Raw genomic sequence first — 25,157 nt, 5'->3', positions numbered from 1 at the left:
TACAGTTTAGGATTTCTAGCCCCAAAATAAATACTTTAAGTTAGATAAGATGTATCGTATGCTTCCTGCTCTATTGTGTCAGAGGTCTGTAATAATAACAACAATAATAATGATAGTAATAACAGCAACAACATTGATTTTATTCTTTGGGTGACATAGGACCATGAAACGGCTTGTATAATTTAGGAAACATTTCTTCTAAACGCAAAAAGCACAAAATGAAGGAAGCAAAATCTAAAATATCTATATTCTTTTTTTAAAATTCTAAATCTGACAGTTCTAGCACTGCACTTTCTAAAAGGTGAACAATATATATTTTAGGGGCAGAAGTAGGCCTCGTAGAAATGGAGGCTTGCTGAAAGCCCCCTAGAAATAATGCTTTTGAAGTAGTGGTTTGTTATTTTGGGTTGGGTTTTTTTACTTGAAGAAAAAAAAAGAAGGAAACTTCTGAAAGGAAGAAATAGTTGCAATTAAGACAATATTAAATCTTTCATGTTGCCTGCCTTGTGCTTTTTGCTTCCTGAATGTCATCCTCTCATTAAATTTCTAACTCAGTATATTTCAATATTTTTCCATGGCATCAATGACAAGAATGAGCTGGTTTGGTAGTTGGCTACTGAAATTTCTCCATATGACTGTTCCTTTTTAACAGCTGTGATTTTTTCTCTTGTATAGTGATTTTAATATGGTCAGTAATTTTGTGCAAATATGGGTCAGATTCAGGATTGTCATGGTTTGAAGTGTGGGGGGGTGGGGGTTCTGGTGGCAGGAGAGGGGCTTTGTTCCCTGTGACCTCCCTGGTTTTGGAACCAGGTTAGACTTGGTTCTGGCCACCAGATCGGACTCCCATCCCCCTCGGGATTGAGCCAATCAGTGCCTCTGCGAATTGCTCTATTTAAGTCAGGACAAAGGAATCGGAAAAGGTGCTTTGCCCAGGAGTGAGGAGAGAAGGGAGGAGGGCACTGCCCCCGCTCCCTGGCTCCCGGCCGGCCGGCTGCCTGCGTTGGGCCGGCGCCGCCCACGGAGGATGGTGGCAGCAGAGCCGGCTGGGGAACTCGGGGAGCACCCCACTCTGGGGGTGCCCACTGGGCTGAGTTCACCCAGAGAGGACTGAGATCTGAGATAAACAGCTGCATCGACAGCAGGTCAGTGAGGATGGAGCGGGAGGAGGTGTGCTGGAGCTGAGTTTCCCCTGCAGCTGGTGGCGAGATGACAGGCGGCCCCCTTGCAACGAGGATGGCCTCGGTGGAGTAGAGACCCACTCGCAGCCCGTGGAGAGGAGATGCCTGAGCCTGAGGATGGTCGTGTTCGACGCACAACAAGGCAGAGAGGCATCTGGAGTCTGTGTGATGACCCATGCCGGAGCGAGTGACTACAACTCCCTAAGAATCCGAGACTGTGGTAAAGCCCACACTGGGGCAATCCGATGGAGAAGGATTGTTTCCAGTGGGCTGGACTCACGCTGGAGAAGTTTGTGGATTTTTCCTCGTGAGTAGGGGATCCACTGGAGCAGGGGAAAAGGGTGTAAGGACTCCTCCTCCTTTAAGAAAGAAGCAGCAGTAACAGCACGAAATGAACTGAACTGCACTCCCCCAGTCCCTGCCCCCTGTGCTGCTGGGGGGAGGAGGTAGAGCTGGGAGGAAAAGGAAAGGGCGGGGGGGAGAAGGAAGGTGTCGGTTTTAAGATCTGGCTTTGTTTCTTTTTATCCTCTCACGTAACCGGTTTTGTTTCCCTTTGTCCTTTTAAGTAACCGTCGATAAATTGTTTTGCTTTTAAGAAATCTGAGTCTGTTTTGCCCGGGACCGTGGTTGGTGGGTGCTCCCTCTGTTCTTGTCTCAACCCTCAGTCCCTTTATTATATTTTTCTCCTCTCCACTTTACTGGAGAAGGAGAGATTGTGTGAGTTTTAGTTGCTGGATCAGCCTAAAACCACGACAAGGATCAAACTATTTGAGACACTAGAGATGAAAGGGAAGAGACCTGTGTATAAGTAAGGTGTAGATTGTGTGCCTGTGTCCACAACACATTTAAACTACTAGTTCTTTGGATGGTAGAACATATGATGCTGGATTTCCTATTGCTTTTCATCTCCTGTCTGGAATCTCTTCTGTCTAAAAAGATACAAACTCTCCTAAAAGCTTTTTCTTTCGCTGGGGCGTTTCCAATGTCTGATGCTCTCCTTTCTAGTAAGCTCATGCAGCAGTATTTTTTCTTAATAGTGATACTAATAGGTTCTCCCTCATCTAATTGACGGCAAAATTTCATTCCTTTTATATCTTAGAAACTTTTCTGTCTGTCAAATTATGTTTAAATTGAGCAGTGTGTTCAGGGGTGGCACACAAATGGCCTTTCTCACTAGATTTTCTCACTAGATTCTGTTGTATTTGTCCCAAGAAACTAATGGGAAGACATAACATATGGCTAACCTAATGTAAGTGCTGGTATAGCTAACACTGTAGTTACTGGTTTTCTTGTGGTACTCCTTACAGTTTTTGATATGTGTGTTTCTAGCCTTCCCCTTTGACGGTAACAATACGGATCAGAAGAGCAGAAAGAAGGGCAAGGAGTGCAGTGTGATACTCCAGTAACCATTTCCTTCTTTTTGTTTGCACAGTACTGTTGCCTTTATGTGAGATCACGCAGGCATGGCTGTCATTTTTTTCTATAAAGAAATATAGAGCCTTATCTTTGAGGCAGAGTGGAAACATACGAAAGGGCCACCTGGTTTATCAAGGAGTAGAATGGAAGAAACTGGAAGGGGAAAACCAACTTCCATTTGACTCTTCCTCCAGTAGTTAAGCCATGAGTGAACTGAAATACTTACATATGTTTCTCTGCTGTTCGGAGAAATCACGTTATTCACTGCCTTGTGTACAGAAGTGTTAATTTCTAAAGGGAATTCCTTGCACATTTCAGACAGTTGTTACCTGGGCAAACGTTGTTCTTTAGCAGCACCTTGTGGGAAGGAAATCAGACTACAGCCTCTCACACAAGCCACTGTTCCCAGAAGACAGTTGCTGAATGAACATTTGCCTGCAGTGAACTGAACAGGTTATTTTATTCTTGCTGTGGAAATTAGAGGATTCTTCTGAGTAATAACAAACACATCCAATGGGATGATATACAGAACTCGATTTGTCATGCCCTTTTTTTTGTGGCATCCAGAATCTCTACACTGACAAGAAATGCCTTTTTACTGTGGAAAATCAGTGAACAGATGGAGGTAAATTGTACATGAGAAAGTAAAGCTATGCTATATTTTATCAGAAATGTGTTAATCTATTTTGAGATATTCAGTCTGTTGTACAAATACTTGGTTTATAGTCATTGAAACGAGTGCTAAGCTTTTTCAGCTATTACCTTTGCAACTGAAAAAAAGCTGCGTTTTTAACTGGACCTTAGAGTGCCAGCTGTTTGCATTTGTTGTTTCTGTTTCTGGATTGCTTTTTTAGACTAAAAAAAACTCCATGAAGCTTGCCATTTCAATAAACACTTCCTGCTCTTTTACAGTTGTACAAATCCCATTAGTTGTAGACACACAGCTTCATTCCTGCTGGGAACCAGAAATTAGGCTGAGACACGCTCAGATTTTAGGCTGGTGCTTAGTGTTTTGCCTCCAGAGTTAAATGGCTTTCATATCATCCCATCCAAAACTTTGAGGGATGCTTCCTGTATTCCTGCATTGCTTTGGCTTAAAAAAAGGGAGCCTACTTCTGCTGGTAAACGTATGGACATTTTTGTTTGATGGGGACGTCCTTCTTCTGATTATTGTAAGAGGAAATACAGTCTTCGACTTAAGGACAGTGCTGTCAACATCAACAGCTGCCAGCTTGGTCCATGTTAACTGTCCAGTTTCCCTAGCTGAGTGTAATGCTTGCTGTCCTGAGCTTTCAGTTCACAATTGTTGTCACAGAAACCGTCCATGTTCAGTGAGACTGCGGGAAGCTGTTGTGCTGCTGCTGTAGTAGAGAGCTTGGAAAGGATCTCCTGAGTCTGCTTTCTTCACCAGGAGTGTGTTGCTACAGTTGTGCCTGTGTAAAAAGAACTGCAAGGACATCGTTTGATCTGTTGAAAACTGACTCTCAAAACACATAGAATAGAATCATAGAATCATGGAATCATAGAATCATAGAATCATAGAATCATAGAATGGTTTGGGTTGGAAGGGACTTTAAAGATCATCTAATTCCAACTCCCATGCCATGGGCAGAGACACCTTCCACTAGACTAGGTTGCTCAAAGCCTCATCAAACCTGTCCTCGAACACTTCCAGGGATGGGGCGTCCACAACTCCTCTGGACAATATATTCCAGTGTTTCACCACCCTCTGTAAAAAATTTCTTCCTTATATCTAATCTGTATCTACCCTCTTTCAGTTTGAAGCCATTGACTCTTGTTCTGTCACTTCACATCCTTGTAAAATGTCCCTGTCCAGCTTTCTTGTAGGAGTTCTCCTTCACACAGAATCACAGAATCACAGAATGTCAGGGATTGAAAGGGACCTCAAAGGATCATCTAGTCCAATCCCCCTGCCAGAGCAGGACCACCTTGATCAGATCAGATCCTTGGGGCTGCTCTCAATATCTCAACATCCCACCAGCTTTCTCAGTTGGGGGCATTTGTCATATCATGAAGATAGGTCATTGCAAAATAGTTTCAGAGAATTCCAATAAGCATTTGTATCTCTCTAAATCTCCTTAGGTGACACTTGCAATCATATTTAACCCAACAGTTATAATCATGTAAGCTTAGGACGGCATCAGCATAGCTATAAACTGTGGCATGTGTCAGGGATACTTAATCTTGTTGAAACCATTTCGTAGTAAAATGTGAAAGCCATTCCTAAAATCAAACAGTGCTGATGCATAAATTAAAAATCAACAAGAGCAGAAATTGTTAGATTTAGTGAATAAAATATTGAGTTTTAGAAGAAGGTTAATGGGAAAATGCAGTCTAAAAAATGGTAGGTATCATCTCCAGTCTCTCAGGATAATAAGGATCTTCCAGTGCTTCTGGCAGTCTGATCATATGGAGGAAGTTCTGTATGATGTCCTATGTTGTGTGTTATTTAGAAATACCAATAGAGTTCTGCAGAAACTTAGATTATCCACAATTTTCATAATTTCTAAAAAAGGCATCCTAAATATATTTTGATTAATTCTTGTTCTTTTTCCCTTGATAAAGAATAAAATTAGCATAGCCTGGAATGAAGGTAGTTAGTTTGTATCCAAGATAAAATTTATTCCTATATGTACCAAGTGTATCATGGTTGAGTTCTTTACTTGTTATTTTTTAGTTTGAAATCTTCAAAACTTTTGGCTTGTGATATCCAGCTAAGATGCATATTTTACCCGGGATACAAGTTACATTAACCTCAAAAGAAAAAGAAGTATTGAACAAAAAAGAAAAATTAACAAATACATCTTTATCATTTTGTTTTGCAGGAGGCAATAAGCTGAAGAATCAACATTTTCGTTTAAACTGGGCATGGATCTCCTTAGAAAAGGAGTATTATTTAGTAAATGAAGACTCCAAATATCTTGATGTTGTTCTTAAACGGAGAGGTTATCTGGGAGAAACCTCTTTTATAAGTAAGTTCAATTTTAGCCTTATCAATTACTTCTATACATCACTGTCCAGCTAGTTGGTAAAATGTATTGGTACAGCCATATGCTTTTGCTGTTGATTGATAGTAAGCAAGCTAAATTCAAAGGCATATTTTATATATTAAAGCAAGTATCTTTTGTTATGCTAAGTATATGATTGCTTTAGTTATATGATGAAATTCTAGCTGCTTTTTTTTTTTTTTTTTGGTCTTCTGCAATTAATTTTTGACTTAATGACCCAAGACTCAGTCATTCTTTGTCATATTTGATTGATACCACAGTTGTATTTGTTTCACAGAATACAATTCCTGTCCATATTTTATTTTTCCTGTAATGAGAAAATATAGTTGTAGCAATTGGAAAGACAACAATAAACATACATCATTTTCCAGAAAGGCTATTGTGACCTGGTTTGATTAGCAGCTACGAGCATTAGGCTCATTTTCTTCCATCAGTGTTGGCAGTCAAGTGAGGCTGATACAGGAGGTGTTGAAAGTCGTTTGCTTCTGGGGAGTGAAAAGGTGAAAAAAGATTGTATTATCACATTCTGCAACCTCACACCTATCTCTAGCTTATGGATCTGTTCCCATTCTCTTCCTAGTGATGCATTTGGACCAGGGAACATTATCCTTATACAATTTCATGTCAAAACCTATGGTGAGCTTACAGTGCTTAGGAAAGGCACTCAATTTAAAGCTGTTTTTGCAGATATGTGTAAGCATTTACTTGGCATGGAGCACAAGCTCATTCTTAGAAATCAAGTTTCTGTTAAAGTCTCTTTCTGAATAAGAATCTGAATTTCAGGTATTGAGATGTGGTTAGGACACCTATTTTGGCATGAGATTTAAGGGATATAGACACTGGCTAACCGAGTCTAATTTAAAAGGCTCTGTTTTGAACAGTGAACTGACTTTGATAAGATATTTCTTTTAAATAAAGTAAAAGAAAAAAAGAATGAAATACAAAGTTAAAGATGTATGGTTTAAATTAATTACTGGTACTGATTAACAGGTACTGGTTTGACTTCTGATTCTTTAAATAGAGTGTTTACAAAATTTTCTACCTATGGATTCAAGTTCAGTTTCTGAATTGAGCTAACTCAAAATCCAACAAAAGCAGTTCGAATAACTTACCTCTGACTGCCTTAATCCTGTAAAATGGAATTATAGAGCTGGAAAGAACATGAAAGAAATTGGTTAAGGTGCTTATTGGCCTTTCTGGTCCATGTGCAGTGCCAAAGGGGCTGAAGGGTTATGGAAGTTAAGTGAAGTACTGGCTGTGATTTACGAGAAGGCACAAGCAGGAAGCAAGAAAGGCAAGGTTTGTAGGGAAAGGTGATACGTTTTAATACATTAAACAATACATTAGGAATAAATAGGCAGAGAAAGAAAAGTTTTAAGTTTTTTTCTGAAAACCATAGAAAGATCTTTAAGACTTGAGTGGTACTGTGGGGTTGAAATAGAGGCCAAATGCATGAGTTGGAGTTAGTTCTGAAGGACTGTCAAATTTCCATGAGGGCCTGTCAGATAGCCTTAAACTGGGAGGGAAACGCCAATGAAAAGCCATTTTAGAGCAGCCTGGGTCTGAGGCTGTAATGTCTGTATTGTCTTGGTGGGATGAGCTATATTGAGTTTTATCCCTTAGCTTTGCAGTTTTAATTTGACTTGAGTTTAATGATTGTCATTATGCAAACACTGAAATAATAGGATTTTTTTTAAAAAAAAAAAACTTGTTGCAGTGAGAGCAACCACAATGGTTCAGATTTTACACCTTCTTTCATCCTTATCCCGCATGTTTTACCCCTTTGTGTCTTTATGTTTTTCTTAGCTTTCTGCTTGTGTGTTGACATTTCCAGGTGTGTTTTTATTTTTTCTAAGAGAAATAAATATTTTTCTGGGTTTCAGGCTGCATATTATTTAGATATTCTGGAACAGAAAAGAACCCAGAATGTTAAAGGGGGAAAAAAAATGGCCCTTTTGGGCATCCGCGGTTGAATTATGCAGAAATGGGAACTTGACTGTGATCTCTGAGAACGTAGTAATTAGTTTTGCTTTGGCTAATTCTGTCCAAACTACCTTTCATAATATTAATTGATGTGCTTCTACCTCTATGTATGACACCAATATAAAATTGATCGAGAGTAACAGAGTTGGCTTGAACACTCTCAAGTTGTGAAAAGTATATTTTTCTAAAACTTCTTTTTTTAAAGATGACATAGCAAGAGAAAAGTTACAAGTGATGTGTTTAATGACCTGAATTTCTGATTTTGGCAGGTATTAGCACCAAAGATGGTACTGCCAAGAAAGATAAAGACTTCAGAGGAAAAGCCCAGAAGCAGGTGCAGTTTAATCCTGGCCAAACCTTAGCTACATGGCGAGTACGGATTTTGAGTGATGGTGAACATGAACAGTCTGAGTCCTTTCAAATTGTTCTTTCTGAGCCTGTCATGGCAGTTCTGGGATTTCCTGATGTATCCACAGTGGAAATTGTTGACCCAGGAGATGGTAAGAACTTTTCCAGAACTGTACTGCGAATATGTGCACATACCAAAAGATAACTGCAGGGCAAATGCTATGAGTAACAGCGGATATTAAAGCTTACCTTTCCTCAGAATATTTCTGAAGATAGATTCGGGCACTGGGTAGACATTTGTCCTGTTACTCCAAGTGATTTATGAATGTGTAGCTGAGGTAGCATGCTTTGATGAAATAGCTGCATTTTTCCTGTGATATATTATTTCTATTTTTTTTGTTTTGTTTAGTTTTGTTTTCATTTTAGGTATAATAGGTTTTCGGTTCAATGTGTTTACAAACAGAGTGTATCTGCACAGGAGGCTGAAGACTGACTTGACTTACTTTGCCATGATAATACATATGGGAGAGGATGGTATAGGAAAGTCTAGGCTGGTCGATCCCAACAAGTTTGGGTCTTGGAGCAGACTAGTTGCATCATTTAGGCCTTAATATCAAGCTGAAAAACTCTGTAAGGGTAAAGTTCATTAGACCAAATATAGCACGAGCTGTGTCAAGAACAAACAAAATTAACATTAAATGTAAATGATGAAAGAAGCTGATTTAAAAAAAAAAAAAAGTAAAAAAAGTAGAATGTGCTCTGGTGCTTTGCTTTTCAGCTGCATCCAGACACTTGAACCCATGGGCCATGGTCACAAAAAACTGTCCTTAAGGAATCTTTCGAGTATTGGATGATTGTAACAGCTTGTTTTATATAGTCTTCCCTAATTAACATTTGAGGAGGACTGGGCAGGAAAACTGTCAGAGGTTTCTTAGTTCCTAGTTACACATGCAAGTTAAACTAGAAGTTATCTGTCATCCATATTTAATCACTGAAAAAATAGTGCTAAACTTGAAAAGCAGTATATATGAGGCAGAGAAATTACTTGAAAACATGTTAAATCTGTCTTTTCTGTGATCAGTGAGGTAGTACAACTCAACATAATCGTCTGAGTCGTCTTAATGCCAATCATAGTTTTTCCTATTTCTTATATTAAGATAAAACTAAAACAAAAAAGTAGGGATTTGACTTGCTGGAATAGTGAAGGTGTCTAGATCTTATCAAACCTGAATTACAGCATTTTTAAGCCAGACTTTTGAATTCAAGTCATGCTAGCAGTATTTTCCAGTTGGAGAAATAAAACCTGGAGCATATTTGCTAAGAAGTCACATGACAATTTTCAAAACATTGTTTGGCAAAGTACTCTGAAATAATGAAAAAATTTGCTTTGTGCAGTCAGCTAATACCACTTGATTTGATATTATACAGAATTATATTCTGTTTGGGTTGCAGTTATATTAATAAAACTGCAAAGGTACTTTGTAATTATATGCATAACCACTTTTTGGTTTTGAGGGAACAAGAACAAAATTTATCTTGAATCCCAGTAACAGCATAAAACTCAGCAATCTGTTTATATGAGTATAAAATAATTAAGGGGTTTAAAATAGACTTTAGTGGTTTTTTTCCCTGAAAAACAGATCTGACATGCTTTGATCTGATACATTGTAGGACGAGGTTGCTCTTGAGGCTCCACTGACTGTATTGGCTAGGTCTCCTTTGAGTAAAACTGGAGTGTAGACGTGTAGCCAACTCAGATCAAATCTCCAAGTCAGAGTTAAGATAGCAAGAGCTCAATCTTGCATCTATAATGTCAAATGATTTTCATGGTTATCTTGATGCAGTAAGTTAAAGAATGGCTTTACAGAGCCACTGCCTCTGTGTGAGCTGTGCTATTGATACTTCTGTGATTAACACTTAATCATGAAATACTATGGAAATAGTAAAGATATAGACCTTGTGGACAAATTGTCCAAACACTGTCTTGCACCAGTAACACTAGGTAAGTAAATTAGTCGCGTTAGAGACTGCTTAGTAAGGACTTGTGAATTCAGACCTATTGATCTGATTTTATTTTCCATTTCTGAAATACTAAGAAACTCTACTTCTCTCACCCTCCAGGTTTTTCTTAAAATTTAGCACCATTTCTGATAAATACAAGTCATTTGTTGCACTTTGGAATATGCTAAAATGCTCCTAGCTATTCTACAGGTGACTTTATGAGGCCATAAATCTACATAAACAAATACGTCTGTTCTTTGCAGAATCAACTGTTTTTATTCCTCAGTCCACTTATACTATTGAAGAAGATGTTGGTGAATTATTTATTCCAATCAGAAGAAGTGGAGATGTGAGCCAGGAACTGATGGTTATCTGCTACACACAGCAAGGTAACAGAATCTACTATAGAAAAAAAAAAAAAAAGACAAAAATGGAAAAGAGACAGAAAAGCAAAAATAATTGTTCCATCTATTGGGTAATAAAATTGTTTATAACTCTTTTTATTACTTTTTCATCCAAATATCTTTAGTCTCAACTGGAAATTAATTCATCTTTGCAATCTGTCTTGGAGTATTATTGAATACAGCAGAAAAATTTTCATGTTAGGAAGTGAAGAGGATCTGTGTTCTTTATGCAAGATTTTTATATGCAGCCTCATATATCTGAAAGTGATCAGAACTGGAAGCACTGCAGTACCATGCTTTACTTGTTTGTGTCTTGAAAAATATGGAATAAAATAATATTGCTTAATTGTCATCCTTCTTTTTCCTCTGTCAGTCTCCTATTGATTATATCCAAACTGACCATGAGGTCTCCACACCTGTGCTTTTATTATTATTTTTCATCTGAAGAGATGAAGCCATATTTTTGGTGAGGTGATTTGGGATAAAAATAATTTGTTTTCACCAAAATCTATCTGTTTACAGTTAATTTCCAGTCCATTGATATCTTCAACTGATAAAATATAGTAAAGGAGTTCATATGTAGTCCTCACAAGGTCTCCTTTGTCTCTTGTGACAGACTAAAATATTTCTTATGACTGAAAAAACGTGAATGAATTTGAGGAGCCATGTGCTTGCATTGCATCATACAGCAGAAGTAGTTTGTCCAGGGACCTCAGAAATGTGGTCTGGCTAGAGATTTCAGCCCATCTTATTACCTAAAAGTAAATAGAAATTAAAAGATAATGAAAATAAAATTCATCCTCTGTGAGGGGATCATTAAAACCATGGTATGTATAGTGACTGTTTTCCTTTTGTGCCATAGGAACAGCATCTGGCACTGCCCCAACCTCTGTACTTTCTTACTCTGACTACATATCCAGGCCTGAGGATCACAACAGCATTCTACGTTTTGACAAAGACGAACGAGAAAAGATGTGTCGGATAGTCATCATAGACGATTCCTTATATGAAGAGGCTGAGACCTTTGATGTTTTGCTGAGCATGCCGATGGGTGGAAGAATTGGTGCAGAATTCCCAAGCACTCGAATTACCATTGTACCTGACAAGGATGATGGTAAGACATCATATAAGAAAGTGATATTCCCAGTGCGGGACGGAAACTGCAGGTAGCATCACACTGAAATCAGTATGTACAAGTTGGATTTTTGCAGTTCTTCCTGGTGGTTAAAACACATGCTGCTTCCACCTTGAGATGTGAAAATAGAAAGCTATGTGTGTTTTTAAAGAGTTAAGTATTGATATTTTATGGTTTGAGAAAATCACATTATCAAATTGGGAGTGAGGAGATGCACCTTTCCATTCTATCACAGTAACAAGGTGTAGTCCAAAATGTCACCCTGCATGGGCACCCTTATACGTGTGATTCTGAGATTGTGTCCACTAAGCCTTCAGACCTATTGAGTTATGCTCCAAAAGGCCATATTAGAGGTCCTCATGTACCAGAAGCCATCTAGCAGCTGCTAAAAGGCAAGCTAGATTCCTTCTGATCTGATGCTACATTTAAATTCTTGCCTAGAAGTATCCATGTATGCTTCCTATGACATTTCAATAAAGCAAATAATCAAAAGACAGTAATGTTGCTTTAGAAATCCCTTTTGTAAGGAAGTGCTAACAGAATAATATCCTTTGTTCAAATGGTCAGTAGCCTTGATATATTGCACTGAAAGGGACATTTCTGGTGGTGATTAGAGAGATGTCTGTGACTAAAGAAGAGTAGAATAACACACTGTATCATCAGCTGCTTTGGAAAATACATGTGAATATTATAGCAGCCTCAAGCCTCTCTTTCAGTGTCCCTAGCATTGGTCTGGCAATTCTCAAGGAGTGGTAGCAAAAAGGTTTCCTGGTACAATTGCCCTCATTTATGTGTGAAGTTTGGAGGCTGACACATGAACTGTAAATTCTGTGAAAGGAATACTGATAAGCCTTTTTAGTCCCGTCTGTGAGGCCATAAACCATCTATTGTGACACTGTCGTATTTCCTAAAGACTAATGTGGGGAATTAGATAGTACAGTACTCTTTGAAAGTCTGATGCTAAGATAGACAGTTATTATCAGCATAGTGATTTCTTCCTAGTTAAGGATATAGAAGACAGCTCTTAAAAGCAGGAAGTTGACACCCATCTAATTGCATCGTAAATACTCAATCTGCCTGAAATTTCTCACGTGTAATCCTGTGACAGAGGTGACTTTTCTCTGTGAAGCATTTGAGTAACCATGTAACATTAATGCATATGATGGTTTAAATAACACTTCTTATAAAGCAATAGATCATCTATCAAATACAAGCTGAAACAGAAATATGTTTGTCAGACTTTGCTGTGATAGCAAATACAGGTTTATTTCTGTAGGTTTTTTGCAACAGTTTGATTTTTTGAATTAATTCGATGAATTCATGAACATTATGTTTGCAGATAGCAAAGCACAGAATATTGAAGTAGTAGCTATAAAAATTTATTTCCATGAATAAGCTTTTTACCCAGCTTTGAAGATGTTCTGACTGCTTGAAATGTATACGGAAAGTTTAGGGTAGGGAGAATGTTTCTCCAAGATATTATGAAAAATAGAGATGAGCTGATATTAGAGTATCTAACTTCAGTGGGAACTTCAGTGCCTGGGAGGGAACACTTTTATATGCTTCTTTTAGCATCTAAAATGTTATTGTCATTCATAGGCTTATACAGTCATTTTAAAAGTCATCTAGAGTGACTTTGAATAAGAAATTATGACAGTTAATCAATCTCAACACAATATAGACATTGACGGTTTATGAAACTCCCACAAGATATTAGGGAAGTTAACAACAAATCTCCTTTATTGTAACACTTCCATTAGAAAATATGAGAAGTATTTATGAGAATAAATATGTAAATATTTATGAGAATAAATATATAAATAATATATAAATATATAATAATATATAATATTATGTTATATAATTATATATTATATATTATATATAATTATATAATATATAGTATATATAATATATAAATAATATGAGAATAAATATGTAGCTTTGCTACAAGCTTTTATACAGAAATTATTTTAAAAATATGAATAATCTTATGGGATTTATTACAAAAGCTGACATGGAGAAGTGTTTGGGAAATTCAAGTAAAACATTTTAATTATGTAACAAATGAAACATCTACATTTGTTGGTAAAAGTAAACAATATTTTGGATATTGAAAAATAAGGGGACTTTGAAGGGTGGATTTGGATTGTTCTTTATGAACATCCACTTGTCTTACCCAAAATGTTGCATATGCCATATTTGAAATAGTGTGACAGATTTATTTTTTTGCTTTCTATATCAGTGAATGTACTCCCACAAAAAAATCCAGAGCCTTCAAAAACTTACTGACAATTCACTTACCAGTAAAATTTTCTACCACAGCCTTGTTTGCAGTTTGCACAAACTGCATAGTAACAGAAAAGTCTACATGTATTTTGCTTCATCTGACATCTGCTGTGTTACCTGTTCTATACAAAGCAGAGTACAAACTATAGAGTAGATAAATTATAAATTTTACCCTATTTATGTGTTCACATACATGCACATGTATGTATATGCTTATTTCTGATTGTGAATATACACACATATTTATGTAATGGGTGAGCAATTTAACACCCTGGAAGTCACAACTGAAATTCTGCATAAGAAGAGGATTTTAAGCAGTGTTGGTTATTATTGTTTGCAGTGCACACAATTAATTTTAATAAGTTAAAACAGTATGCTATGTGAATTGAAAAAGCATTTCCTTTAGCTTTTAACAATAAAAATTCAGAAAATGCCTAAGATAGAGGTGTATAAAAACTTTAGCACATGTATAATAGTCTATGAGCTATAATAATGTTATCATACTAAATTCTATAGTCCAGTCTCTGCTTCACATCTACTGATATATTTTTGTCATTGTTTGTTTAAATGGATCTTCTACTTAACAAAGTTTCTTTGGACAAATGTCACAGTTCTGATTTCTCCAAGTACTGTGACTGCATTAACATTATACATTGACTTCTTCAGGTCAAAAGATACAAACAGCAAAGGTCAAAGTTTAATAATACTACACGAGATCCTTCCTATGGAAGTCAAGTCAGCACTAGCAACATTACCTTATCTCCTCTGGCATTCAATGCAAGTTAATTAGGAAACATTCACCTTTAGTACCTATAATCAAAGTCTTTTCTTCTTTTATTTCTAGAGAAGGCCCCTTGGGGTCTAACTAAAATAGCTGAGTTGCTATACAATCATGACGAGAAACAAAAAGTAGAAGAGGTGTGCTCAATTTTCTAGTGAACCAGAGTATATTAAAGAAATTCCTGGCAACCGAATACTTTAATTGGGGATTATACAGTTGTGCAGTGCTGCCAAAGCAAAATCTGCGAAAAAAAAAATCATAGTATGTAGAACATGCACAGGTATTTATCGATTGAGGAAGGTAATTTTAAAGGTGCTGCCGCTGTTGGGACATTTCTTACCTTGGAAGGGACTTTTCCTCATAGGTCCTGTAGTTGGAGACGAAGAGAAAAGAGGAAAGATTAAGTTAATGCAAAGTAAGTTGTGCATGGTGATCTTGGATTCCGTGTTACATGTTTCTCTACAGTCTAAGCACTGAAAACTAAAACCACGGAACTGTTTGAGTCAGAGGTAATAGTTAACTAACCATGAACCACTGGAAGAAAAACCTGCAATGGAAAGACCTGTGCATATCATCCACTGTTGGGGTGGCAGTAATCTCACTTGATATTAGTCATGTATACATTTAGACATCTCATTCAAGCAGGTTATGCCAAGATCCTTCTATAGTTAGTGAAAAAGAGATGTACTCCCAGGAACCATCACATTCTAGGAGAAGCATCTAAACCGTTGAGATCAATCACCATCTGTATCTTGTGCATCTGAATGCCTTGATTTCTTACAGTACGTATAAACCTTACCCTTAGAAATTTTATTTGCCATTCATCCCAAAGTCATAAGCACTACTGGGCAGGAATTCATTCTAATTTTGTGTTAAAACAGCTCCTACTATGAAATGCCATTAAACAACAAAGAGATACATAGCTATTCCTGCTTCATAAAATAATTATGATTTGTAAAGAAAAGCTAAAAGAATCTGGTTGAAATCTAAAAAAAAATTAATTGTGAAGAGTGTTTCAATAGGTATTTAGATATTCAAGATAAAATAAATAAATAAATAAAAACCAACAAAAAATCAAACATTTTCCCTACAAATGTGAACTTGTGTTACTAAACCTAGCCAGAATTGATGAGCTGAACTATTTGTCTTCATGCCTCTCAAGGATCTGGAGGATGAACAGAAATCCCTGAAGAATTTGAGGTGAGTTGATTGGATCAGGACATACCTATCCTGCATGGAGACCACAGAGTTCAGCATAAACCTCATTTGGAGGAGGCACTTTACGTCAATACTATGCATCTAGGAAAAGGAAGATAAGGTTACTGTGCACTTTTCATTCCCCTTGGAGAGAAAAGTCCTGGAGTTTAGTCTCAGACTCTGAAACGACTCAGACCCCAGTCTTCTGTGGAAATGCCTTAATCCCCAGGCACTTAGCAACTAAGCAAGATCAGCCTGGAAATGCTCTGTTTTTCCAGCTGAAGCTGTGACTCTGAAATCGTTTCACATACATAGAGAAAAAATTAGATCAAACTCTTTGTTAGTATTCATCTGGTAATGATGAGCTTGTAATTTGGTTCTGTGACCAACAGCGTTGCCATGTTGTGTGCAACAAGTCTGATACAAAATGCCCTAGTCCTTGCAACAAGGCTTGCAGTCAAAGCTCTGCTCTCCATAGTCAAATGTTCCCATCATCGGGCTGCTGATTTGTACTCTTTCTTACTTACTCTGTTTTGTATTGTGAGCAAACTTTAAACTCTTGCTTTGTAATCACCTTCGGAAACCAGAAGAGAAGAGGTGTGCTGAAAGCGGAGCTGGAAGTTTGCAGCTAAGAAGAAAATGCTTACAATTATTTTGTTTGCTTCAAGTTTTTTGCCAGTGGCTGCCTTCCCATGTGATTTTAATTCCATGCTACTGTATTTAGTGTTGCCATGAGAGCACACAGCCTTACAGACAGCTAACAAACAGTTATCTTGCCTTAGTGGAATTGTTGAAGCCTCATGCTGTTCACAGCAGGAAGTACATTAAATACATTTGTTCCACTTCATTCACAGTAGATGGGCAAGCAGCCCTTCAGACTTCTTCTTGAGGTTTCTACATCAAGGCTGGGAAAGCAAAGGACTAAGATTTATGTTGGAGGTTCACTTACCATTTTCTTTATACCTACTCAGCAGAATCAATCACTCATATCATCCACATGATAGAGGATAGCACTATCTTGGAATATTTTGCAGCTGAATAAACGGGATGATGGTATGATAATGCAGAAAGCCAACGTTAAAGGTCAAACACAACAGATTATTTATGTAGTCTTCTGGACATTTCTTTAAAACACTTGCTGTCACCCCCCCTACAGTTAATTAAACTTTGGAAATCCTTAGTCCATGTTCTGGAAATCAATAACCACTAGCACTTGTCCAACTTGCTCGGCCATATTGACGTTTACTATGAATAGCCTGAAAAGAGGCAAAGAGTGAGCTCTGCAGTGCTATGTTATAAACATATGCTTTGCGTAAGTGTCCCAATAGGCAAACAGTATCAACTGACTTTCAGTGTGTACTGAGCCAAATTTCCAGCTGATGATAATTAAATATTCTATTAGTAGTATGGTTTGTCAGAGGGACATCCTTATCTCACAAGGCTACCTGCAATCTTCTTATTTCCACTGGCTTCTGAGGCCCGCAATCCAATGTGTCTTTTTCTTTTCAACCACAGGTGTGTCATAACCTTAAACTGAATGAGTGTTTGGTTGATCTTGGTAGTTAATATCTGCCAGCGTATTTATCCAATTTTAGTTAAAACCTGAACACTGTAGACAGAGCATGCCTAGTGTTATATTATGTACTGGTGTCGTAATTTGGCGAACTATCCTTCACTATCCTCACCATTCTGATGATTAGGAGATGACTAAAATAACAACCTAGTAGTTCTTTTTTTTCTCTGTACAGCCATCTTTGACTACTTTCTCCCTTTTCTGTTTTTACAGTGCCTGTGGGTCTGATGTCTCTGGCACTTCTGTGCAGGTTTTAACATCTTTTGTCCTCTCATTAGGTAAAATCTCCATGTGACTCCTCCCTTTTCCCCAGTCTGTGGCAGGTAGCCAGACTGGCAACTAATCAAGGGGAAAAGTGGAAGACAGCCAATTTATGACACACGTTATACTCCCAGTTTTCTTTACTTACAGTTTCTTATTATCACCAGTTCAAAAGAGTGAAAAATTTTAAATTTATGATGATAGCCTTAAAGATTTTGGAAAGTCCCTTGTTGCTGTCTATCACACAAATACATTAATATCATATCTTACAGTAGGACATTCTATAAAGGCAACCAGGCATATTTATGATTTGCTTTTGTAGCATTATCTGTTACTGACAGTTTATTATATGTGTGTGTATGCAGGTACACGCTCACACATTATATATATATATGATCTACAAATGTTAGATTAATCTCATTTTCACTCAGCTGCTTAATAACTAGGTATATAGTCTGATTTTAGGATCTAGGCTCCTTTAATAGATAAGGACAGATCATGACCTCCAGACAGTACTTTGTCACACCTATTTCAGATGGCTCCTTTATGATAGAGTACTCGGCTGGTGGAGCTGCATATCTCTAAGCTTTCACTACTGCAAGTTCTTAAATGGTTAGCTTACATATGAATTATTACAGTTCTAAGTGAATTATAGTAGTATTTCTAGGAGAGTGTTGAAATACAGAAAACAGCTTTTGAGTTTTGTACTCAAAGCACACAAAGTAGTTGATAAGCAGAAGATACAAAATTATATGAACTGTAGAAAATCCATATGTTCGGTTAAATCTACAATGAGTTAAATGAGATGGTGTTCTTACATGTACTGATGTTGTTTTCCAGAGCCTAATGGATCATTGTTTCATGACAGTTCACTCAAGAGTACATTAATAATCTTTCTCTATCCTGTCTTCCTGTAGCATATTATATCATGGCTTTATTCTTTATAGTACAGATCTTATATTTATTATAGACTGTTTGAAAATTTAACGAATGCCAAGCAAACCATTCTAAATTAATCATTTGTTCTTGGTTGCTTATGAATGTAGGGAGTGAATTTATTGACCTAGTGAGTGCTTTCTGTATTTAAGATTTGGATAATCAAGTTGTATAGAACATCTTGGTGCATTCAGTTTTCCTAAGGTTTCTTCAGATCACCTTGCTTCCTCTGAAGCTCCTTATACTGAGACTTTGGTCATCAGTATTTGAAGACCCAAAGGATACTGAACAGAGTAACCATTGGGCTTTAATGACATTGATTCTCCTTTTGAATGTGTAAATCATCAAAATATTAACTCAGTTATTATCTCACATTACTGTCTGTCAGGCAACTCTTTTCTCTCCAGCACGAATGGAATCAGAAGTCCAAAAGAGAGAATTCAACAACTTTTAACATACAGCAGAGCATATTTTCTGACATTTTCTGAAAAGCTCTGCTTTGTGGTCTGATAAGTCTGGCTGTTGTTCTGTTTTCATTTCTATTCTATCTACTCTACTAACTCCAATCCTCAACTTTATCTCCTGTAAAGGGAGCACGGAAATTCTCTTGCATATTTTTCTTCTCAGACCTCAGTGGGCTAAATAGGTTCTCATTGTATGTAGGCAGAAATGCCTGTAAGAAATTGTTTCTGACAGTTAAGCAAACTCAACGTAACTAGCATTGTGACTGAATAATAAAAGTGCAAAAATCTAAAGTTGGGATTGAGGCAGTGTCTTTCTTAGCCTGTCTTGTGATGTGGTCAAGATGTCTCCAATCCAGAAAAGTCTGTATATACATATAGGTAGAAGAACAGCTTTAATAACTATCCACAAGAATGGATATGATCATAATTTTCTTTAAAAAGTGTGATACAAGCTGCGCTGGAAATGATATACAAATACCAACAGCCACCAGGAAAACAAAGTCTTTTACATTTCATGCTATTCCTTTTCTATGCACCATTTGCAGTAATGATAGTTATAATACTAGTGCCTCCCATCTTCTTTATTTGTTCTTCAGTGAAACCAAACACATTGGCTACTTTGATAAGATTCAGATATATAATTCATATGGTTAAAATGAATCTAACAGTCTCACTCCTATGCCTGGTAAGATCATGGAACGGATCCTTCTGGAAGATATGTAGAAACATATGGAAGACAGGGAAGTTATTAGAGGCAGCCAACATGGCTTCACCAAGGGCAAATCGTGCCTCACCAATCTAGTGGCCTTCTGTGATGGAGTGACTGCATCAATGGACAAAGGAAGTGCTACAGAAGTCGTCTACCTAGACTTCTTCATGGCCTTTGACACGGCCCCCCCAACATTCTTACCTCTAAATTGGAGAGAGATCAGTTTGATGGATGGACTGTTAGATGAATACGAAATCAGCTGGGTGGCCACATCTCAATAGTTACATTCAGTGTTTCAATGTCCGAACAGAAACCACTAATGAGTGGTGTTCCTTAAGGGTACCAATACTAATCTTCGTCAATGACATAGACAGTGGGACTTAGTGCACCCTTAGCAAGTTTTCAGGTGACACCAAGCTGAGTGGTACAGTTGATAGGCTTGAGGAAAGGGATGCCATCCAGAGGAACCTTGTCAGGCTTCAGTAGTGGGTCAGCGTGAACCTCATGAAGTTCAACAAGGCCAAGTGCAAGGTCCTGCACCCATGTTGGGGCAATCCTCCATATCAGTACAGACTGGGGGATGAATGGTGTCCTCCACTGCACAAAAGGACTTGGAGATATTGGTGGATGAAAAATTGGGCATGAGCCAGCAATGTGCGCTTGCAGCCCAGAAAGCCAGCTGCATAAAAAGAAGAGTGGCCAGCAGGTTGAGGAGAATGATTCTCCTCCTCTACTCTGATCTTGTGAGATCCTGAAGTACTGCATCCAGCTCTGGGGTCCTCAGCACAAGAAAGACAAGGATCTGTTGGAGTGGGTCCAGAGGAGGGTCACAAAAATAATCAGAGGAATGGAACACCTCTCTTATGAAGACAGGCCAGGAGAGTATGGTTGTTCAGCCTGGAGAAGAGGAGGTTCCAGGGACACCTTATTGCAACCTTTTAATACATGAAGGGGGCTTATAAGAAAGACAGAGAGAGACTTTTCACCAAGGCCTGCAGTGACAGGACAAGGGGCAATGGTTTTAAACCAAAAAAGGATATATTTAGATTGATCAAAAGGAATAAAATTTTTATGATGAGATTGATGAGACACTGGAACAGGTTGCCCAGAGAAATTACAGATGCCCCATGATTGGAAGCGTTCAAGGTCAGGTTGGATGGTGCTTTGCTTAACCTGATCTAGTGAAATATGTTCCTATGGCAGGAACATATTTATTATCTTTAAAGGTCCCTTCTGACCCAAGTCATTCTGTCATTCTACGGAAAATTACTCTCAGCAAATGGACAGTTTTCATTTATTTTGATCTTTAGAACATTATATATCCTTTTTCTCAAAGTCTAGTGGCTTTCATTGTATAAGGAGCTCACCCATTTTCAGCATGCATTTACGTCTATGGAAGGTCCAGGAATTCTGTCTTTGCCATTAAGTCTCCACAATTTCCTCGCCATCTTCCTGTCAGCTCTCATTACCAAACTACAAAATGCTTGTCTATCATTCAAAAGCCTTACTAGTACTGCTTGCCAAACAGTGGAAATCTCAGCTGGGCAGAAAACATAATTGTCATCACTCTGACTTTGGGCTTTAGGATCTTAGAGATCAGGATCATGATTTAAATGGATGATGTTACAAGGTATTATAAAGAAAACATTCATAGAATGAGCTGTTATGATTTTGTGGTGATGTTTCTTGATATGAGTGTAGGTGTGAGGAACACACTTTGGAAGAGAAAAATTGAAATATTCTTCTCACAAAACTTCTGCTTTTGCAAATATGCTTATTACTCTCAGAGCCTTCCTACAGACTGCTTTTTCTGCAAGGCTCAGGAGTAAACTAATTATTCAATTAAAACGTGAAAAACACATTTAGAAATGGCTACATGCTATATCTTTATGTAGCATGATTTCTAAAATGCTGCTCAGCTTCTCCTGCCATTTCTGTTTGTAGGACTCCTCATTTATTATCTCATATATGAATCACTGACTGAGCTCCTTCATACTTGGTCTCTTTGTGAGGTACCTTGTGTGTGGTATATTTAACTACTACTGCCAAGCCTTCCCATTTATCTGCCTGCCTCTGTTTCATCGGTTCGTTGAGAATTTAGTACTGATGCCATTTCCTGGGACTCTTAGATAAAAACAATCTCATTCTTTTTAAAAACAGAACATGTAGAAGATTCTGAGTTGGTTTCGTGCTCTGTGGGAGGTCTAGCCAGTGGGAAAATAGTATGTGAAAGTCAGATGGTGACCGCAGGCAGTACTGTGATGTTTGGGTGTTTCCCCAAATTCCAACGTGTTTGTTTCTTCAGCTATTAGTCTTTATATTTTTATTTACACTAGTAAATGAGACAATTATCTGCATTATGAAACAGTTTGATCAAGTGATTTGAGCTTGATGTACTTGTAGCAGGAAAAATCTTTTAGCCCTGTCCTCTGAATCTCATCATAGGAAAAGCTCCTCTGACACAGTTCCAGTGATATCAAGGTCTGTAGGTTATATCCTGAGAGTGCATGCAATGATCCTAACAATGCTACTTCTACTAATAAATATTTTCACTTATATGTTGGTTCACATATATATGAATTTGGTGTTTTGGAAAGGTAACAATGTTTCTCAGCAAATCAACAAAGGTAAATTAATTTCTTCCAAGAGAAGGTCACTTACAATAGTCAGCCTCACACGTTAGACTTTCTTCTGGAATGCCAGTTATAGCTGGGAGACAACTGTTCATTACCATCTTGTATATAATAGTTAACTAATTGTTGAAAAATTAATCTTCAGTTTAAAGGCACGCATCTTGAACAAGTTGTGCACAGCATGGCTTCATGCTCTCAGATGTCTATTCTCTGTGATTCAGGCAAACCCTGTAGCTCATGTAGTTATTACTGAACCATTCTGAATTGCAACCTGACATTAAGCAGAATCGGAATTAGCACAGTTCTTCAGGCTGCAAAGTACGCTGCAGGCTGTCTGTGCACTAAGGATGGGACTGAGAAGAAAAGGAAAGAGTAGGTGACCAGAGATGGGGTATCACTGGAGCCATCTTACTGCCACCCTCAGTCTAACGGCTAGGGCTGCAGTCTACTTCTTCTACTGTGCTACTTTGCTCACATTTGAGTTTTACTTATTCATGTAGCGAAGAGGTTAGATGTGCATTCCAAGCCTGCTAGGCAGGTGCTGCTTGTGATGGTTCTGTGTGTAGAGAAACTGAAGCATCGATGTACTTTAACATAAAGGGTGAGTTAAAATGTAAAGGTCTATGCTGAATGAGCATATATCATAAATCAATTAAAAAATAATCATATATAATGTTGTTCATAACAGTTATTGATCTTGATTCACGTTGTATTACTCTACTGAAATTACTGGGTTAGGTTGCATAAAATAAGAGTAATTCAGTGATGAACCAGTCTGGTCAATGTATAGCATTGCCTTTGTAGATTAGAAAAAATTATGTGTTTTTCTTACAAAATAGAACTGGGTTTGGTAAAGGTTGCATTAATCTGAGACTGTCTTTTATACATGTTATAATGTTTGCAGTATCCTTTAAAAAAACATTGTAAGTTGCTAGACAGAAATGGGCTATTGAGACAAATGGAAATGCAGACGTTATTTACTTGAGATAATGTGTGTGGCAATTTGGCTGCAACTAGTAATTTTGATTCTGAGGTGAATTTACTTTTTGATTGCAAAAGTTACGACAACAGTGCTAAGAAGATGAAAGCTGTTAGGATTGCAACATATGAATTTGAAAAGTAATCTGTTTTGACCACATCAAATAAAAAGCTATTGGCATTTGCACAATAGGTACCTGCTCCAGAACTGAGCTCTGACTGTAGTCTTGACCCCTGCTTCTACAGCATTCAGCAAAAATAAATTACTTGGCAAATTAAGTTCATTGTGCTAAATGCAAGCTCAGTTGCTTGCATAGCTTCAAGTATGTGTAAATAGCTGTAGTATGGTGCTACCTAGTTTCAGACGTTAAAGTCCTCTTTGATAATATCATAATATAAACTTTTTTACAATGGACAGTTTTTCTGAGCTTTGCTTTTACTTCCATGAACATGCATACATGAGAGAGATTATAGAAGTTGACCTTTCCTGCTATTAAACAATAATTGCCCATTTCTTCTCAACTCTAATGGAACTCTTGTTGTTAACTGGTCTGTCCACAGCTCACCCACTTCACATTCGGAAAGGTGGAGTCTCTTGTGTTAAATATAGACTCAGCATCTCAGTCATTTACTGTTAGCTATGATACTGAAATGCAAGTAAACATTGTGTAGGTACCTGTGCGTTGTCTGGGTATGAGCCAAATCAGGTCCAGAGGAAATCTGGCCATGTTTGTCTGTTGTTATGTCCAAGATAATTAGCGGTGTCAACCATCAGGGCTCATTACTTTGGACTCAACTTTGCACTAGCATGTCTAGACTGTACCAGAACAGGCTGATAAGCTTACAAAGCACTGCTTTGCACCTTCCACATTACCACAACAGATTTCTACTAGCTCTGTCAACTCGTAATGTTCACATCATAGCCTTGTTTGTACTGTGCATAGAAAGAAGGAAGGCAAAAGCTTTTAGGAATAAACTGTTTAATACCTCTGGAAAAGATCAAGCCTGAGTTCAGTTGTAATGACTGCTTCTCTTAATTCCAATATTTAAATATGTCAGAGTGGCAGGTCTTGTTTTCTTCTATGACTTCTCTCCTCCTAAGAATATATACACACACACACATATATATATATGTATATATATGTATCTCTCACTGGAAGCATATGTCACTGAAAATCCCTTTAGTATTAAAGCTTATTGAGGTGTCAGCACAGAAGAGTCTGTTCTTTTCTGTCTGTCCTAACTATCCTGCCTTACATATTATTTGCACTGGCAGCCCAAACTGGTTGGGGCACCTTGTGTATCTTACAACCAACCTACTCTTTTGCCATGACCCTCTAAAGCAGATTGTAAGGATATCATTTTAAAAACAAAAGCCTCCTTGGAAAGAAATATTTTTGTGCTATATCATTGATTTTCTGATATATGTTCAAAGATAGACCTGTTTCTAGCAGCATGAGAAGTGTGTTTGTTTTCCTGCTTGCTGACTAGTGCTGTAGTTGATATATGCTTCTGTGTAAGTGCAAAGGCAAGAAAAAGATTTCATTTCTGTGCCAAGAAACCTAGGACTAAAGCTCCTAACCTTTCTCCTTTGATTATTGTAACTTCATGCCAGTGAAATCCGTGGGTCTGAACAAAAAAAACCTCTAAAAATACCTTCCTCTTATTTCTGTAAGAGGAACCATTAAATTTGCAGTGGTCTCTCTCCAGAGTGATTACTAGATTAAAGACCTGCTGTAAGTGAGCCTGCAGTCATTGAGCAGAGTGTTTTCCAGCCATGACCTGAGAAAGACAATGCTTTCCCTGTTAGTAGCTTGGCTTTGCTACTTCCCCTGGGGA

General features: G+C 37.7%; 1 protein-coding gene across 1 annotated transcript in view; it reads left to right on the top strand.

Annotated features, from left to right (window-relative positions):
• The window catches only part of FREM2 (FRAS1 related extracellular matrix 2), a 136,192-nt gene that overhangs the window by 72,447 nt on the left and 38,588 nt on the right, over positions 1 to 25,157 (top strand). Inside the window, exons 3-6 of the mRNA XM_086612625.1 lie at positions 5,444 to 5,590; positions 7,879 to 8,109; positions 10,222 to 10,347; positions 11,225 to 11,476. Of these exons, the coding sequence (XP_086468751.1) occupies positions 5,444 to 5,590; positions 7,879 to 8,109; positions 10,222 to 10,347; positions 11,225 to 11,476 (756 nt within the window). The remainder of the gene's footprint in view (positions 1 to 5,443; positions 5,591 to 7,878; positions 8,110 to 10,221; positions 10,348 to 11,224; positions 11,477 to 25,157) is intronic.

Source organism: Tauraco erythrolophus, chromosome 1, assembly GCF_009769465.1.
Source record: "Tauraco erythrolophus isolate bTauEry1 chromosome 1, bTauEry1.pri, whole genome shotgun sequence".
Taxonomy (NCBI): Eukaryota; Metazoa; Chordata; class Aves; order Musophagiformes; family Musophagidae; genus Tauraco; species Tauraco erythrolophus.
This window is presented reverse-complemented; position numbering and strand designations above follow the sequence as displayed.